Raw genomic sequence first — 18,400 nt, 5'->3', positions numbered from 1 at the left:
TCTTGATAGGTGATTATCTGATTGGGTATTCCTACCAGTCCTAAGGACCAAAAATATTCATTAAATTCAATAAACAATGATGATATAGAAGCAAAAATCAGATGAATAAAATCCCTATTGTACAACCCCAATGCTTTGGTGTGATGCTGAAAGGCCGGAACGCTGTATTTCATCGTCCAGGCCGTCGCGAGGATGATGTTGAGACGGTGGTGGCGGTGTCGATGACTTTCGTCGCTTCATAGGCGATGGATGTCCATTCTGGACCTCTGCTTCATCGGTGGTGTCTCTTTTCCGTTTAACTGTCGGCTCGTCGCCATCATCCTCGGACGCATTGAGATCGCCGTTCAGATCGTTTGGTGAGCCCGAGTCTCCTCGCGCTTGTGGTGTTTGTGAAGCGGACTTATCGAGAGGATCCTTGTCTCTCGAATTGCTGTCGTCATGACTGTCTCTTTCTGCCTTCTTCTTCTCGTGCGCTTTGTGTTTCGCTACTGCTTTTTCGAAATATTCCTTACAATACTTCTTGATCTTTTGCTGTTGCTTTTCGGAAATTTGAAGAATGTCCTCGACCCTGCCGTGTTTGAAATCTGATTCAACCAACTTCGTGGCAACCTAGATTCGACTGAGTATAACTAAGAAATAAGATTCTGCGGATAATGTCCATACCTCTTTCGCGTATCTCTTCAGATCTTCCTTGGGCAATTTCTTCTTGAATTTATCCACCACATACTTGACATAAGGATGAATCTAGTGATACAGATTAGTTGACGAGCGCAAAGAGTGAGGAAGATATCTTACCGTATTCTCATATATTTTCTTTTGCTTCTCCTCCGAGTAAGATCTCCACGATTCCTTCTTTGAGTCTGATTTTTGCGGCTGCGGTGTCCCCGGTGTGCTGGTGCGATCACGAGGCGTTTCAGTGCGAGACTCCATGATCGTGTCAATGATGTCCTGAAAATGTTTGCGCTTCAGAGAAGCCACTGCAGGAATCTCCGAAGCCGGTTGAGTGGGCTTCTCATATTGGGTATGACCAGTGACTGTGTAGTAAAGTGACCTCCCATCCACATCAGACCTCTCAAACCATCCTTGCGGCAGAGTTGGTGGTCGTTGGAAGCGAGGTCCACGATTGTGTGGAATAGGTCTCCCATTAAACCCACCTCGGGTCTGTGCAGCAGGTCCACGGGGAGGTTCGATGGAGCGTGACCTTGATCGTGTCCGCGACTTCGATCGATTGCGATTATCGTTTCCTGTCGTTTCCCGTCGTTCGAATTGACTGAATATTTGTGGAGTGGACGCCGTAGGATCACGTTTCATACGGGGGATACGATATCCAACTTCTAGATTCGACCATACTTCCAAAAGCGAAGAAGCCTGTTTGCTAACACGATCATCATCGAAAATAGTTAATGGCTGCACCGTAGTCTCAATGTCAGAGTCAATAATCTTGTTTCGGGTAAGTGCTGGCAGCCTTGACAAAACGTCAAGCACCTGAAGAACCACATTGATATCGTCCTTCCACATGCCAAGCTGTGAATTCAGAATACGGTAGCCGTGCATCTTCACAACACGGTTCAGAGCTCGTTCATCGTCACACCGCTGAATACGACTGAGAAGCTTGACTGCGATCCACTTCTCAGTGCATTGCATCAAAGCAGCCATAACCTTCGTAACGCCGTTCTCATCCAAAGACTTGGGTTGAACGCTCTCAACATATTCTTCATCAGGCTCTTCCATCTTCTTCTTGCGAGGTTTTTTCGCGACCGCAATATCCCAATCGTCTGCGTCTTCAATACCCAGGGCTTCTATTGTCGCATTAGACAATTTTGTCGCTCGTTCTGTTTGCGTCTTGCCACCGATAAATCCTGAACAATTCGGTTCACCACAATAACACGGCTGAGGGTCTGCACCATATCGATCAACATTGTAATTAAAGACAAGTTCCTCTCCGGCCTGGATGTAACGTTCGGCAAAGATTCCCATTCGTAGTTTCTCACCCACAACCCATTTGTCAACGTAACAATTTGGATTACATGAATGATTGCAGAACCGTGCAAGGTTGCCCTTCTTTGTAGCGTCGACAAATTCACCTTTGTTCAATGACATGAAATAGAAATGCTTGATGCCTTCCTTGTCATACTGAATCATTCGTCGCCTGAAGTTAGTCTCGTTGATGACTTCGCCGATATACTCATAGATGAATTGATGAGGTTGGATGTCAGACTCCGCGCGAAGACCGAAGCCCTTCTTAGCTGTCTTGATGACAGTCACGTTTGCGTATTCTTTCCGCTGAAAACGCTGGTTTTGACAGTCTTGGCCGCAACTACAATCATTCAAGCACTCAATTCTGGTGGCGCGGTTGATGCAGTCTGAGTCTTCTCCACAGGCGTGATTGATTTTACCATCTATGTCTAGTTAGTTTTGACATGGTTTCGAAATGTAAAAGATTTTATCATCATGCTTGATGAATCATAGTACATAGAGCAGGAAATCAACTCACCCCATTCTTCAGAGCAGTCACACTCCATGGCATGCTCTGTATGGCCCATGTACTTGCTACCATAGATGCAGTCATTGATGACCTCAAAGGTTTGACGAGCCTCATTGACACTGTCCGGCAAGTGGCTGAACAGTTGAGGTGGACGCGCAATGACCTTCTGAGACGAGCTGCGAGCTAGCTTCGGGGGCTTACCAGGCTCTTGTTTGAGCGTAATGTCGCCCGCAATACTACTTGTCTTGAGATGGCTCATATTTTCATCACTATCAGCCTCCATTTTCAAAGGTGAACTGCTCTGGCTAGGCGTTTTGATGACAGGTGATGGCGAGGAAGAAGCAGATGATGCATTGGCGGGCGTGGCTGCCTTCTTGATTCTGTCGGTAGTTTCCATGTCCATCGGTGACCCAAGGGCGCCCGCATCACCTTCAGCCTCAGTCTTGATGGTGATGGAACCCCCATTCAGTAGCCCATCAGACGCGACTCGCGAAGAGTCCGGGTTGGAGTTTACATCGTCGCCTGAAGGCATGACGATGAGGGCGACTGGACTGACAGGATCCTCAAGAGAGAAAGAAAGCCTTGGAGCAGATGGAGAAAGCTCGAAGAAAGGCTAAGGCTCAGGCGGCCCATTCCCCGGCTGGGATTGGCTGCAGCCCCGTGCCAAGCCTTGTCTAACCCGAAGAGCCACGATCGCCTCCAGAGAATTAACGAGAGCCCAGATCTGTCTTGCGCTGTTTCCCTTCCTTCTTATCGTGTGTTTTGATGTCTTTGTGGCTGTCAGATCGAGTCCTCTTTGGATCTATTTGCATCTCACTTCCGCGGCGTTTCCATGTTGAGATGACCTTGGAGACTGCCTGTTGTTGCTGGGAGAGAGATTGTAGGGAGTTACAATTTCTCCCCTTGCCGGCTCTGGATGGATCGGACGGGCCACGCTATTCCCAAGGAAGACTAGCGGTCCATTGTTTGTCCCACGCTTCATCTGTCTGGAGTCTGAAATTCTGATTCATGGACTCGCACCCGTCACTTCTTTTTCACTTAGGAAGACTGAGCCGGGTATCATTAGGCATATGATTTATTATTTTGTCATGGCACTCACGCAATGGATATATATTCAAACAAGGATCATTCGTCTACACACTGACCAGTTGGATGCCATAGCTCGAGCATCGCTGCCTGAGATTCCGGCCTGGCAGCCACCTCGAAATCATATGAGTGGATGCCATGAGATGGCGGTGTGATGAGAACATACTACGTTTTTAGATATAAATATCCAGTGTCTCAATTTAAGAACAATGCACTTTGTTTTATTTTTTTTGTTTTCTTGTAAGCAGACTGAGCAAGTGTATGTGATTCCAGATGCTTTGGTGACACTGGAAGTTCGTTTGGAGGCCTCAGGCAACTCATGTGTATTCATCGGGCAGGGACCTAGGCAGCACTTTCCTTTTTTACCAACATCTCACCTTCATCTCAGGGAGGAACTTCCTCTCTCCTCGTTCATCAATCCATGAATCAGACTCGCATAATCAACCACTTCAGATAGCACTCGGCCAGCTCCGGGAATTTCAAGATGGTTCTGAATTGCGTCACCATCTTGAGCATTACAACCACGATACGACTGCCCCAAGAACGACGAACCCATGACTACAAGAACTGTTGCATTGCGTAAAGGCTTTTTTATACCAACGGGCGGGAGGCAAGCATTCGGCTAGTCTTGCTCAACGAATCTTCATTTATGACTGCTGTCAACATCTCATGACATGCAGAACCCATTTCCCAGAGCTCCTTACATCCAATCAAAAAGAGGATCCCATTACAGCCAGCCTATTACATACGTCGGCATTTTCTCAGCACTTTGAGCAGTAAATATGATGGACTCCAACGACGCTTATCTCATGCAAGCAGACGGCTAGAGGGTGGTGGCTAACGCAGGCTTTTCTTAGTTGATTGGACCAGAGTCATTCAACTCCAGAAAAGTGCCAGGATGTCAGAGAAATAGAGAAAATCGCCACTCATGAGCGAATCCTGCTGTTGCAACTTACTGCTTACAGTAATTACCAGGCTTTACCACGCTCAATACTGATGATTCTCGTACCAGCCCTGCAGGTATCGGGTTGTTTGCATCTTTTTGACATTGGCAAAGAGAAACAAGCTCGATCATGGCCGCAGTATTCAATTTTTACCACCACGCCATCCATCGATAAAACAAATCATGGTTTGATTTATTTATTGCGAACGACAAGACCCGCGACTTGTCAACAGCCAAGGCAGTGGGTCTGTTGGGGTCGCATCATCCTCTTCTGGCTACGGCCCGCACCCGCTCACTATGGTTCCGATAAACACACCAAAGCATAGGATGAGGATAAAACCGATGTCAACGCTGGCAGCGGCTCTCGGTTCGTGTCTGGCGTCCTTCCGATTGACTTGTTACTCAGCGACGCCCTGCTGCCTCGGGTTGGACTTTTGTCGACGAACATGTACGCATTGACTGGTCGCAATCCATTGTTAAAGACGCGGTCCTCCTTAGCTGCATGAGTCAATACGATCTAATTCAGCCGACAAACTCACGCCTTTATCGACTAACTCAAGTCATCGCTCCGAGAAATAACGACCTTGCTAAAACCTTGAGCTTGCCACATGTATTTCGGATGAGAACAGATCGCTGCTCTGCGTTCGAATAGAGTACATCAAATTACACGGGACATGTTGATACACGATGGCTCACAAGAAGACTGACCGAATCTTCTCTGCAAAGAAGAACCTAGGAAAAGGAGGGCACTAATTATGCATCTAAAGCCGCCTAATGTATGACAGAGGAGTCAGCGCGTGCACGAAATATCGCTGTACATACTCCCGAGCTCAAGGCTTCTTGCCAATGTCAACCAACCATCCACCATGCGTACACTAGCAGTGGACACTGCAGTGTACTCCGTACCTTGTAGTGGAGGATTTTTTGCTTCCCCCCCGTACCGGACTGAAAGTGAAAAGTCAACCCATCAACCTGTCATTTTGTATACACGTAAGTTACAATTGCTTGACTCTCGTATCACTTACCTTCAATGAGTCTACTGCTGTACTACGAGACACTACCGAATTCTGCTCGTTATGAGGTCGCTCCTATTTTTTAGGGGGCCGGGGCACGTATAACCAAATTCATATTGAATGCGGCACGCTGATGCTACCTGCACGGGTATGTTGTCAAACGGCTGGCAGCTCAACACTTGGTCGCTTTCTGGATCTGCTCCATGTCCGAGACAAAAAACTGTCGCACGCGCTCTCATATGCACGCCAATATGCACGTCGACAATATCAGACTTTCCACGCTCTTGTGTTTACAAACTCTATTTTGCTCAATTCGGGGATTTTACTCGATTAACCGTGATCATTGTCGATTATTTCAGCAAACCCGAATAGGAAAAAAGGTAATCAGGTATTTGACATGTGATCAAGAATCACATTTGCACGTGTAATCGCCTCGAGGTTTTAACGATCATGGATTCGACGAGCTTTACTCGCCAAAAATTGGTCAAGCAAGTCTTTACGATGATGTCTCCGATAATGTAGTATCATTGGTTACTTAATCAAAAGAGCTGATTCGAAAAATCCTAGATCCCCAGTGCATACATTCTGTTTGACTAAAGGATGTAGACATCCCGATTGGCGAACATACCCGTAGGGCAACCAGACATACGAGAGCTGTCCTGTATGTACGTATGCGAAATACAGTAAAACTTTATTCAAAAAAAATCGACTTGTCTTCTGAAGCAAGCCGGGCGCATATGCTTCGAAATGAAATTAGCTGCATCAATTGATCTTCAAGGCTCCGATTATAAATCTGACCGAAGTATACTAAGCACAGACGTCATAAAACTTGTATCTTAGACACGGATCATATATTCACTGCTTCCATACGTAGTATATCTACTGAATTTATAGCTACGTATATCCCCGTTCGACCATGACTACGTACTAAAATACAGCTGTGCGAGGTACATACGATGTCCACTCCCTGGTCCAATAGTGGACTCTTGCTAAGTTCCAGGTAGATTGACTGGGATGAACCCGAGGAGTAAACATGGCCATCGCCAAAATAAGAAAGAAGAAGAAAAAAGAAAAAAGAACACAACATGTACATATGTAGGATCGTGTTTCAAAAATCATGGGGTAATCCGTGAGGATAGGTTTCTTCAGTTGCGCATTGGGTCGTTGGTAGGCGCTTAACTACATGTACATATGTAAGTACATGTCTAGTATTAGAGTTGAGTTGTCAATTCCATATTTAACTTACAGTGAGTGTTTCATACGTACGTACGTTTCAAATCGCCGACAAGCCGGGTGCGTAGTGGGCCAAGCCGGGCCGTCAAAACACATTGACGACTTACAGGTGAGTTGTTCGTTCGACCTTGTCTCGGTTGGGATTTGGTTGGCTCAGATTGATTTGGTTCCTGGATTTATTTCGCGTATCGTGTATAACAACGTACCTTGACTCCTTAGGTATCAGTGTATGACTAGAAAAGAGGACCATTCTTCAAGAAATTGTTCCTGTTGGATTATCTGTGTGTATTCTGGTTCGTCGAAAACCCGTGCCTTGCCTAGGTACCTCCGTAAATATCAATCGACGGGTAAGCTACGGTGTTCCTGTAATTTGGAATGTACCTTGCTCCACCAGCATTACTTCAGCCATTTGATTGAGTTCCTACATGTGGATTTACTGAACTTCGCCTACCGACATACGTATCATCCCATCTTGAATGCTACGACGATTAACAGCTCATCTGTCTGTCCAACCACAGTAGAGTGATTGAATGCCCAGATACGTAATTTCAAGTATCGTACATGTCCACTCGTCCGCCGTTACGTACCAGCCCCATAGCCCCGCTACGATTGGCTCCTGACGTAGCGACCCAGACGGGAAGTTTCTTCTTCTACCCGCTGCAAGTCACTCGACTCAGTGAACACGCCCTGGTGGTACCTTACTCCTCCGGGCTGTTTGGCACTAGTAAAAGTATATGCACATGCTACTCCGTATGTCTGCATTAGTTGTTATTATTGAATCCATTTCTTCTTGCCATTCAGGTTGTTACTCCTCCTCTTCTCATGTTTATAGTTTATGTTTAATCTATAACTCTCATCATGCGCCTTTTACATAGTAGTGCTACGCAGGATCTTGTATGAGGGGCTGGTTCTGCATGTCCCTGCATGGCTAGGACCTCGGTAGACCGAAATTACCCATATACAAACGTCCTCTATTCACTTCGACCTTCGTGCGCAGTTCACCCCCGTCCAGATACGTACTCTTACACCTCGCTGACAACCTAACTGGGCAGATATAAGCCTCCTCCTTGGTCTCCACATATCCCCTCTTTGATGCCGCCATGTGGGCTCGCGATAGTCCAAGAAGGCGGATGATACGACCGCGCCTAACAGGACGACGATCTAGAATTCTCCTGGTACGTACCACCATACAACTGCAGTACTGACATTACGGGAACTTGCGTAACGACTTTCGTTGCGAGGAAAACGTCCAAACAATGATGTACTCATTTCGATCGATTTAAGTTAATTACTTATCATTCTTTATGCATGTGTATACTGCCGCAACCTGATTGGTAGATCATCATAGTTTGCATTATGTTTCTATAGGTTTCAGATTACACATACGTAGTCTCGTCTCCTTTTCCTCCGTACCGTTCAAGAGCATTGATCAACCGATTGCTTTGTCTGAACTTTTCAAATCATAATACTCTACTGCTAATCCTCGCCCTGTTTAGTCTCCTGAGAGCCGAAAGAACTATATGCTCGGCGTCAAGTCATGACATACTATGTATATACTATTTTGATTTCTATCATACCCGCCAGGCAAAACGCCGAGACGCACCCTCGGTAGCTTGCATGTTCATATCTGGCCAGCGCAAATCATCCAGTCCACCCAATCCGACCATGCAGTTGCGATGCATGAGCCTTGGAGGCTTTCCTGTCGAATCATTTTTTCGTTACTGATTGAAGGATCCGATCCCTTTTCCCTTTTGGCGCGCGTACAACGACATCCGCAGCTCCTCCTTCCACACCCCCAGTAATAATGTTTCTATGTATTGCGACTTGTGTATGAGAAGGTATTTATAGTATCGAAACAATTGGTTCTTGGTCGTTCTCAGTCCATGTGCATGATGTAGATACTTGTGTCTGTCTGCTGTCGTACGCTGACATTACATACATACACATAAGTTACGTATCCAATAATACGCCGTTTATTCTTTTCAGCCTTCTTTCCGACGTCGTCGCACTCCTCCAACTACGTATCCGACCGTTTTAATACTAACAAGCACAAAATAGGCCTAGAGTGGAATCTGCGTGGAACCCACGATGCTCAAATCGTACTAGACCTAGGGGCGATTGCAGCGTACTAGTCTGACACTCTAGCTGGAAGAAATCAGTTGCATATACATTAACTTATTAAGCCCTTCTGGTCAGTGGTTATCCAACGATGGAATATTCTCTTGAGTCTTGACCGAGATCCATTATTATCTGTTGTTTCGTGTTTGCTTTTTCTGATTGATCTGTTTGGACTTTTATTTCCCGTTGTCCATTTTTTTTCTTTACCTGCGATCTTCCCACCCCCTGTAAATCTGCATGACAGTTATCGTGTTATATTAGTACGAACATGCGTCGGGAGAATTCGCCTCTCCTAGCCCTTTTTCCCTGAGTACCCCATGAATCATAAAGCGAGTCAATTGCGCAGGGAAATCTACAGTTACATTAGGTGCTGGTATTGTAATCGATTTACGCAAGACTATGCTTAGCCTTCCCGCTTTAAACTTTTTCTAACCCCGGGGCCTCGGGACTGGGAAAACAAATAAATTACAGCGAATAACAATACAGTAAAGTATCCTTTCGAGGTTCAAAGGGCTAATCATAGTGATTTAAAGAACAGATAACTAACAAATAGGAAAACAAAACATCGAATAAAATACATGCGTACAAAATAGAAATAAAAAAATGACTTTTTAGCTCTACTGCTTCTTGCCTAGGCCCAAACAGCTGCTACTAAATCCAACTTCTAGTTTGGACTAACTGCGACGTACATAACCCAAATTCGTTGTTGATCTCGCGCTTTTTGTCTCGTCGCTCCTTCCTTCTTCTCTTCTTTCCTTCCATCTTTATTCCTTCCTTTACATCTCATCTCTCTCTTTCTCTCTCTCTCTCTTTCCACGCCCCCTCCCCTCCTTCCCTCTCCCACMCCCCCTGCCACACCTACCACGATTCCCTTCTCTTACTCTCCTTCTCTCTTTTCTCTCTCTTCACTAACTCTCCCTCTCCCGTCCCGCTACCACGCCTCATTACCCTCGATACTCTTTTCACCCACTCGCTTCCATCACAAGCAAAATCATGTCACGCTGGCTATAACGCCTCTAATCATCCTTTCGTTACATATTCTGATTTTCAGCCCGTCAATAGTAGAAGGAGGTGAGCAGAGAGGAGGGTCAACGGTATCAACATCCCGCGCGCATGAGATCCAAGTGGGTGCTATCAATGGACTAGCCTTGCGATACTCTCTCAATTCCTGCGACAATACTCTCGTTCAATTATCGCGTACTCATTATACATACGCGCAGGAACCTACAGTACATCTCTATCTTTGCTCGCATCTCGTTAACACTTTCGCTGTGTTGTTATTGACGCTATCCGTTACGACGTTATTGAACTTTCTTTCCAGAACAGAAGAACAACGCTGTGCAGACCTACAGCATACTGGTATCTCTTTACGTATTCATCATATCTGTATCAAGTATTCATCGCCAACTTCTTCTGTTGCTCTCATGAACCCGACTTCTACTTATCGACCATCCCCTTTGCGCCTCGGCTTATCTTCCTGCTGTGTCTCCATCGACTGCATCCAAACCCCTCACACTAGGTTTTACCGCGTGACGCAGTTAGGGATCTAGGTGCCTCAATCACGATTTCTGGGAGGTTTTTGTCTATTCTACGATTCATTGTCTTTCCTTTTGTCTCAAAAAGTTACCTACCGCCTGTGTACCGTCGTTTGTTTCTGCTCCGCATTGGACTATAGCTCTCGTCACACCCCCTGGAGCCAATATCTTGAGTTTCTTCTCTTCAGCTTATCCGAAGTCACATCTGTTCGGCTACTTTGTCGTCTCTTCCCATGAATACCGGGACATGTCGGATCAACATGGCCGAGATTGGACGGAGGAGGAGAAGGTAGGCCTTATCATTGTTTCTGTTCTGTGCTGGCTACTACCTGATGTTTACCGGAGTGACTATTTCCCGGGTCATGCATAGAAGGTTGATGGTGGCCAAGAAAGTGCATATGCTGACATGTAACGGTTCCAGTATGCTTTGCTTACTGTGATATTAAGAAACTCTGGCGTGCCTTCAACGTCTCTCTTTGGTATCTTTCGACAGTTCAATGTTGCACCATCGTGGCATGATGTGCCATTGCCGCCAGGTATGATAAACACCATCTGAATATAAGCAAACAGATACCGTGAAAGAGGAACGTGGTGTGCTGACTATTTCGCAGGCCGCTCCCTGAATGAATGTCGACAACAATTCGACTCGATGTGGCAGACCCATCAGTCCCAGCCGTCGTATCGTCAACCAGAGCCATGGCAAGGTCCACCTCCGCCAGCTGCGTTTCCAGCGATGAACCCAGGCCCGTCTCACGCGCCACCTCATCAGGTCGCTCTTGAACCTTTCGGATCACGGAAAAGGCCATTCTATCCACCAGAGAGGCCCTCGACATACCCACGTATCCAGCCTCGGCCTCCGCTTGGTGGCGGTCCATTCAGTAGCGAAAGTGGCTCACCAGCCCCAACATCTCCAGGCTGGACGGAGGGCGTTGCAGGAAAAAGTGCAGAACCTCCTAGAAAACGAGGTCGACCGAGTAAAGCGGAATCGGAGCGACGCAAAGCAGAGGCAGAAGCTCGAGGCGAGACCTACCCACCATCGCGACGCAGGACATCGATGAGCAAGCTGCCAGCTACGCCTTCAGGCGCAGCTAGCGCCACAAGTGATGGTTCAATGGTATCACCAATGCAGACAGCACATACGCCGGAAATGCCCAAACACGAACCATCACTGGAGGCTCTGGCCAAAGATATCTCGACAGGTCAAGCTAATCGTGCGAGCCCGCTTGCCTCAGAAGCACCAGATACGGATCCGGTAAGAGGAATAATTAGGTCACAAGCCAACCAGGACCGAAGGCTTCCACTACCTCATGAATTTGGTGCACGAAACTCACCCCATGAGCCAGTATATTCTCAAGCCAGAGCTCTGGAACATCCGTACCATAGCCTTTCTACATCGCGACCGGAGGAGGACACCACGCAACCAACGGCGGCACGTCAAATCATTCAACATTCGGAAGCAGCCCCTAGCTCTGGCGGAGGTTACTTGCCAGCAATATCTCATTCAGCAGGAACAGCGACTTGAAAAACTTGGATTGCACTTTGAATCGCGTCATGAGTATGATGATTTTGATAAACTCACGAATTTAGACACCTTGTGTTTCATTTTATTTTTCGGTTCTCTTTTTTCCGACAAAAGAGATGTCTTTTATTATTGTTGATTGCCCGTTTAATGTGGCTCACGAAAATGTGAAAGGAATGGAAATCGTTTGCGACCCATGTGTTTATGGTCTCTACACTGGTCCAATCCGGGATCCGAAAAGACCAGACCGTCTATACCAAGCGATACAAGAGGAGGAGCATAATGCGTTGACGAACGGACGAATCCATACAATGCTTACCAACTAATGATGCATGTAGCATGCTGATTTCGACTTTTTGATTTTTCCTTTTCGTCCCTCGTCGACTTTTCGACAGTTGATCCTCGTGAACCACGTCAATTCGATTAGTTCTTATGCTATTCTTAATGCGACAATTCAGCCATGAAGCAGCACTTTCTTTTACAGTTGATTTTGGCACTCGCTAGGCATTTCTAACCCTAGTGATCACAATCAGCTTGATGATTATACGGACATAATTATTTTGCGCTCTTTTCGCATTCGCTTTATGTGTCTGACAACTTCAACCGAACATTCCTCTTTTGTCTTGTTTCTATTTGATTAATGTGTCATACGACTGTAATTCTGATATTTGGGTGGTTTATCTCTCACTTTCACTTTAAAAGAGGAGTTCTTGTTTTTTGTACTTGCAATACTTGTTGTTTTTCACTGCTCCGTCATTTCTTTGTGTATTGAGATAACCATGTTTTTGCGTCATGCTTTTGATGCCTCACACGGCCTGTACTGATTGTTGTTGGTGGATATGTATAATGTATATTAGAATAGTCGAAGAGGGTTCGATATGCTATGCTAATGCAAGTGCAGTGATGGGAGTAAAGCACATCTTCCACCCTCTTATACTCTATTCCACCTACATTTCATCATACTTTATGCCTATGGACTTTGATGTTACGACGTTGACATCAACATTTATCAAAAGTGGTATTCATTCACTATCAGAATAGAATAGAATTTAACAAGGTAAATCTCCACTAGATTCTGTAATCCAGTAAGGGTATCGCGCTTGACACCAAAGCAAACCATCTATATCCAGATAGACACACGAGTCGCATTACTTCGACTCCGCCCCTTCTCCATCCTTTCCTTCTTCCTTGCCTACAGAACCACTGGTACTACTGATATTCGTACTCGCCGCCCCTTTCGCCGCGGCCAAAGCATTACTAAACGCCGCTCCTGCAGAAGCGAACGCACCGGAGACTTTGTCGCTGACACCATGAAGAATAATCGAGTCAGAGCTGTGATCTTGATCGTTATTGTTGTCATGCTGCTGCTGATGTTGATTCCGGGTGGACCCAGACGATACCATCCTCAAAACTTCATCCAGATGTTTCTTCTTACTCTCAACGCGGCGAGTCAAGTATACTCTCGTCTTCACACTATCGCGTCTATCGACGCTGCGTCGTTTTATCCGCTCAATCTCTTCGCGGTAGGCTGTTTCGTATATATCTATTTCTGATGCACCGGGTGACTCGCTGATGATGGGGACTTGGTCGGTGTCGACCGGGGTGCCTGTTTGTGGAAATTCGGGAATTCCGTTGATGGATGTGTCGGGGACGCTAAGGGGGGAGAGGATTGGTCTTTGTTTAAGGGCGTTTGATTGGTCGTCATTGTTACTACTATGATTGCTGTACTCGTGGTTATTGGTGAAGTCTCCGGTGAATGTTGACGGTCCGATATGGAGGAATTGAACTTCCTCCTCCAGGGGATTTCGGGCGTGACCTCGTGTTCCCTCAGAAGTGCTCCGCGACGGCGATCCTTCTTTCGACGATGGGTTTGCTACCGCAGCTGCGGCTGCGGCTGCAGCTTTCATAAAAATCGATCTGGTCTGATTATCTGCAACGCCCGAACCGTGCCTTTTTGGCGATCGTCCTCGTTCACTAAATGACTCTTGTGATGTATTCGTCGAGCTCCTACGGAGCAAGTCATTCTCATTGATGACCCTCTTGAATACCCCCATTGCTTCAGTACCCTCGTAGGGTTCGATTTGGAGTGGTGGTTGAACCATTTGCGAGTCATGCTCTGAGCCGAGAATACTGTGTATCACTGCTTTTGATGGGTCCACCAGTCTCTTGAATTTGCTAACGGCTTTCATCTATATGCTATTAGTAGGGTGCTTTCTCGTGAAGGACCAATACAGTACATACCACCGAGAAGAGATTCTCGACATTATGCGTGATGGCTGATACCATTTCTTCCTCAGTAGGTAACCCAACCTCTTGCGCTGTGTTCTCTTCTTCGGGTAACAATGGGTCTTCACCATTTTTGGTTACCCAGGGGTGATTCTGCTCAAGTTAGTACCATACCCACAACTAATGAAAGTGTACATACTCGCAATTCTGACATGGTGATTCGCTTCGTAGGATCCTTCTCCAGTATCCTATGCATCAGATCTTTAAAGTCTTCGTCTTGTTCATCCCCCAGATCGAAATCATCATTTCGAATCGATTCGTATAATTCAAAAATACTTTGTTTCTCAAACGGAATATGACCATATCGTAAACAATATAGCGTCACTCCCATAGACCATATATCCGCAGCTTTCCCAGAAATGTCACCATGCTTAACGACACAAAGCTCCGGTGGAAGAAAAGCTGGCGATCCCGCCGACTTGGCCGTATACATTTCCGAATCCTTGGCGAACATTTCCGATACGCCGAAATCGACGACTTTCAGCACGTCGTCAGAGGTAAGGAGACAGTTGTCCGGTTTGATATCCCTGTGAACGATGCCTTGAGAGTGTAGATATTCGATACCGAGAATGAGATCCCGGAACCATAATCGACATCTTTCATCTTCGTAAGGATCTGTTTTTTGGTCCAATCCGACTTTCATGATAACGCCCTTTTTGCACATCTCCATTACCATATATAATGAGTCCTCGGTAGGATCGTCCAGCACCTCTATCAACGAAACTAAATTGTTGTGGTTTAATTTCTTCATGATTGCTATTTCCTGCCTGATCAAATCCAGCGGGTGGCCTTCTTCAGCTTCATCTGTTCCAGAGGGATGACGATGGAGGGGTGAATTGAATCCGGTTCCAGGACGTTGTGGTCCACGTGGGCGTCGTAGCATGTGCGATTGTTGTCGTTTTCGTAATCGTGCCTTGGAAAATTCTTTGACAGCCTGATAGCATCGCGATCAATATTTATCATGATCCCAAAAGATGAAGGATCCTCACATATTCGTTTCCATATTGATCCACCGCCAGATGCACGGCACCAAACGAACCGCGGCCTATCTCTTGCTTGATTATGTACTGATTGATGCGATGTTGTGCAGTTCCGTCATCTTGGCTTGTAGTATATTCGGATCGAGCGTTGAGTGTTTCCTGCAGCCAATTGACCAGTAAGTAAGTTCCTTGATTGTCGCAAGCAAGGCGTACAGACCTTGACATGGCGCGGTGCGGTGGGTTCGCGGTGTTGATGTCTTCTGGGACTTTCGTATGACGAGGAGGAGCTATATAGAATCTAAAATTAGATACGTCTCAATAGAAATGAGGCCTTTACATACGTATACCTCACAGGCTTCGCAGGGCCGGTGGGAGCGTGGTCTGTCTCTGTATCGCGGATCGGACTCGGACTTGATGCCAGTCGCGGGGCATCCATGCTTATCGTCCCTCGACCAAAGTCGGGTGTGAGAGGTAGGATCGCGGACTTTAAGTATTCGTGATTTTGAGAATCAAACAGATTAAGAAAGCATGTCAAATAACTACAAGCTCTTAAACGAACAAAGTTAATGTGGTTGAAGAATACAGAATAAAAAAGGTCGTTGGGGAGCGGGGAGGTTCTTCTATCAGACTCGGGAGCTGGATTATTCTTCGATCATTGGTATGCAGCGGGGTCCACAACCAACAGTCCCCGAGGGGCTGCTCTGGCCAACAGATGGACAGAAGATGACGAACTCTAATGGATTGAGCTGCATGACAGGGAGAATATGCACATGAGCAACGGCAGCTGAATCCCTGTCGATCTACAGGCGAGTGAGTTCATTGATTGTACGGAACGATGAGCTGGCTGTCGATGTACCGATCAAGCACAACGTGCTGTATCGGAGCTGTACTACACGGTATTACGTATTGAAGAGATTAAGCTACGGCCAATCAGAACAGCGGGCTGATGCCGAGATATACCCGCCCACAGTCTTTCACCGCCTTGTCTGTCTCCAACGAGAACAACAACAAATCAGCTTGATCGTACAATTGCTCTCTTATTGACACTACCTCGATCTAGACCATTCAAGCCATGACTGTGTACGCTTTCTACATTTTTGACCGCCATGGTAAGCTTGTTAAACTGCTTTCACTCGCTCGACCGTTGTCGCAATGGTTATGACTAACCCCTTATCCTACAGCGGAATGCATCTACAAACGCCGCTGGCAAGGTCGACCGACGTCCATCAGCACCAAATCATCCCTTCCCACTTCGCAATTACATCAGGGGAACAATGGAACATCTCGAAGTGCCGACGACGACGCCAAGCTGATTTTCGGAACGGTCTTTTCACTGCGGAATATGGCACGCAAGTTAGGTGGAGATGATGACAGGTATGGGAATTGTTGCTTGCGATGAAGAAACCAGAGCTGATTAATTGAGGACGCAGTTTTATTTCCTACCGCACCTCGCAATATCAGTTACACTTTTATGAAACGCCTACCAATATCAAGTTTGTCATGCTCACCGATTTGAAGTCGCCGAGTATGCGCATTGCGTTGCAACAGATATATGTCAATCTTTATGTGGAATATGGTACGTTATTGCCTTCTACAGCTGTATGCTTTCGGATTGGACGTTCTAATGGTGATGGTGCGGCAATAGTGGTCAAAAATCCTCTCTCCCCTGTCGAACATCCCGGTGGAGTCGGAGTAAACAATGAGCTTTTTGAAGAGTCGCTCGAACAGTTTGTTGTGAGTACTGCCATCGCTATTGTTCTATCTATCTTGCTGATTTGAAGGAAATAGACTCGAGTCCTTTCTTGATGCGTCACAATACTTTGTTTCAATTCGAGACTGTAATGACCTCTCCGTGCTGTTATGAACCCCCAATCGCGGGAATCATGGAGACTGGCAGACGCCCGCTGACACCGAAGCATCCTTCAAGCAGTTGAGGCATTATTGCCACACAACTGCAATGTCTCTTAACACATTAGAGTACATTTCACGTACCTGAAGCCGGTTTAACGGGTGCTATTCCCGTCGACATCATTTGAACGGATGTCGACAGGAGTAGTCTACGATCTGACAACCGCATACTTTGGTATAACCGCCGTGCAGAAGTAGAGCACACGATGGGGCCTCCGTCGAAAGGTTCTTAATCAGAATTAGCAGGGTGAGGGGACCTGGTATCACACACTCCTTGTATATACTTCTGAGGGCAGACTTTTCACAGTTTACCATCTCAACCATTGGTAAACGCACCTGGCATGTCAACACTTGAACATACTAGTATTCAATGAATGATATGATATCTACATCAACCCCCAACTTGCAAATACATTAAACCGATTAAACCGCAATCACCTTCCCATTCCTCTCAGCCCACTCCCGCGACAAAATTCCCATATCCAGCAGATCCCACCACCTCCCCGACTTCCACAATGCTTCCCTGCCCCTCCCCTCCAACACAAACCCCAACTTCTCATAAAGCTTCGTCGCACGCTCATTCCACTCAGCAACATTCAACGCCACCCGATGCAACCCAGCATGCACAAACGCCCACTCCAAAGCCCACTGCATAGCCTCTGATCCATAACCTTGACCCTGATCCTCGGGTCTAATGCTAATACCCATCTTGGCAGCCCGATTATGAATCTCGAGTTTTTCGCCTGTGTTTATGTTCAGGAAGCCTATCGGGCTGCTGCTCGTGGACTCCTTGTCGTCCTCGGTTTCGTTCTTTTTGCAGATGAGAACTGCCAAAATGCTACCTTCAACGGACTTCGTGCGGATGTGAGTTGTTGTCTTGGGTCCGATGGGGAGACAGAGGAGTATAGATGCGTTTTCCCATACTGAGGGTTCAGTGAGGAGTTGGTGGAAGAATTCTTCGTCCTTGGGGGATTGGATTGCGCGATAAGTGAGACGTGGGGAAGAGTGGAAAGTCGTCATGTTTTCTATTTGCCTAGGCACGTAAGGTGATGTGTGTATGTAGTGGGATTGCCTGGTGTGCCAACGAGAGCGAGTTTTGTATATGTAATATCCGGTTGTGTATCTACATAGATATCATCCGACGGTCAACGTCATTCCGTCCTAATACTAGTGTGACTATCGATCATTTATGGAGTCTAAAGGCTACAGCTGGAGCGTCCACTGGAGCTGAGTGAATGGGTTTTCAGCTGGACTAATGTGGATTGGTTGTCTTGAGTCGGTTCGGAATGCTACC

General features: G+C 46.5%; 5 protein-coding genes across 5 annotated transcripts; 2 read left to right on the top strand and 3 right to left on the bottom strand.

Annotated features, from left to right (window-relative positions):
* Positions 1 to 114: 114 nt before the first annotated feature.
* BHQ10_009728 (uncharacterized protein) lies at positions 115 to 3,017 on the bottom strand (the record flags this gene model as incomplete). Its single annotated transcript, XM_040882675.1, has 4 exons — positions 115 to 609; positions 664 to 744; positions 796 to 2,399; positions 2,495 to 3,017. The coding sequence occupies 4 exons, from the start codon at positions 3,015 to 3,017 to the stop codon at positions 115 to 117; spliced, it is 2,703 nt and encodes a 900-aa protein (XP_040738230.1).
* A 7,643-nt stretch (positions 3,018 to 10,660) lies between these two features.
* On the top strand, positions 10,661 to 11,880 carry BHQ10_009727 (uncharacterized protein; the record flags this gene model as incomplete). Its single annotated transcript, XM_040882674.1, has 4 exons — positions 10,661 to 10,702; positions 10,835 to 10,949; positions 11,025 to 11,665; positions 11,797 to 11,880. 4 exons carry the CDS (start codon positions 10,661 to 10,663, stop codon positions 11,878 to 11,880), a joined length of 882 nt encoding a protein of 293 aa, XP_040738229.1.
* A 1,200-nt stretch (positions 11,881 to 13,080) lies between these two features.
* On the bottom strand, positions 13,081 to 15,634 carry BHQ10_009726 (uncharacterized protein; the record flags this gene model as incomplete). Its single annotated transcript, XM_040882673.1, has 6 exons — positions 13,081 to 14,121; positions 14,174 to 14,311; positions 14,358 to 15,152; positions 15,208 to 15,357; positions 15,416 to 15,485; positions 15,540 to 15,634. The coding sequence occupies 6 exons, from the start codon at positions 15,632 to 15,634 to the stop codon at positions 13,081 to 13,083; spliced, it is 2,289 nt and encodes a 762-aa protein (XP_040738228.1).
* Positions 15,635 to 16,270: 636 nt separating this feature from the next.
* On the top strand, positions 16,271 to 16,977 carry BHQ10_009725 (uncharacterized protein; the record flags this gene model as incomplete). The annotated part of the gene is made up of 4 exons (XM_040882672.1): positions 16,271 to 16,307; positions 16,380 to 16,572; positions 16,629 to 16,774; positions 16,844 to 16,977. The coding sequence occupies 4 exons, from the start codon at positions 16,271 to 16,273 to the stop codon at positions 16,975 to 16,977; spliced, it is 510 nt and encodes a 169-aa protein (XP_040738227.1).
* Positions 16,978 to 17,529: 552 nt separating this feature from the next.
* BHQ10_009724 (uncharacterized protein) lies at positions 17,530 to 18,126 on the bottom strand (the record flags this gene model as incomplete). The annotated part of the gene is made up of 1 exon (XM_040882671.1): positions 17,530 to 18,126. One exon carries the CDS (start codon positions 18,124 to 18,126, stop codon positions 17,530 to 17,532), a length of 597 nt encoding a protein of 198 aa, XP_040738226.1.
* Positions 18,127 to 18,400: the final 274 nt, after the last annotated feature.

Source organism: Talaromyces amestolkiae, assembly GCF_001896365.1.
Source record: "Talaromyces amestolkiae strain CIB chromosome Unknown scaffold26.1, whole genome shotgun sequence".
NCBI lineage: Eukaryota > Fungi > Ascomycota > Eurotiomycetes > Eurotiales > Trichocomaceae > Talaromyces > Talaromyces amestolkiae.
This window is presented reverse-complemented; position numbering and strand designations above follow the sequence as displayed.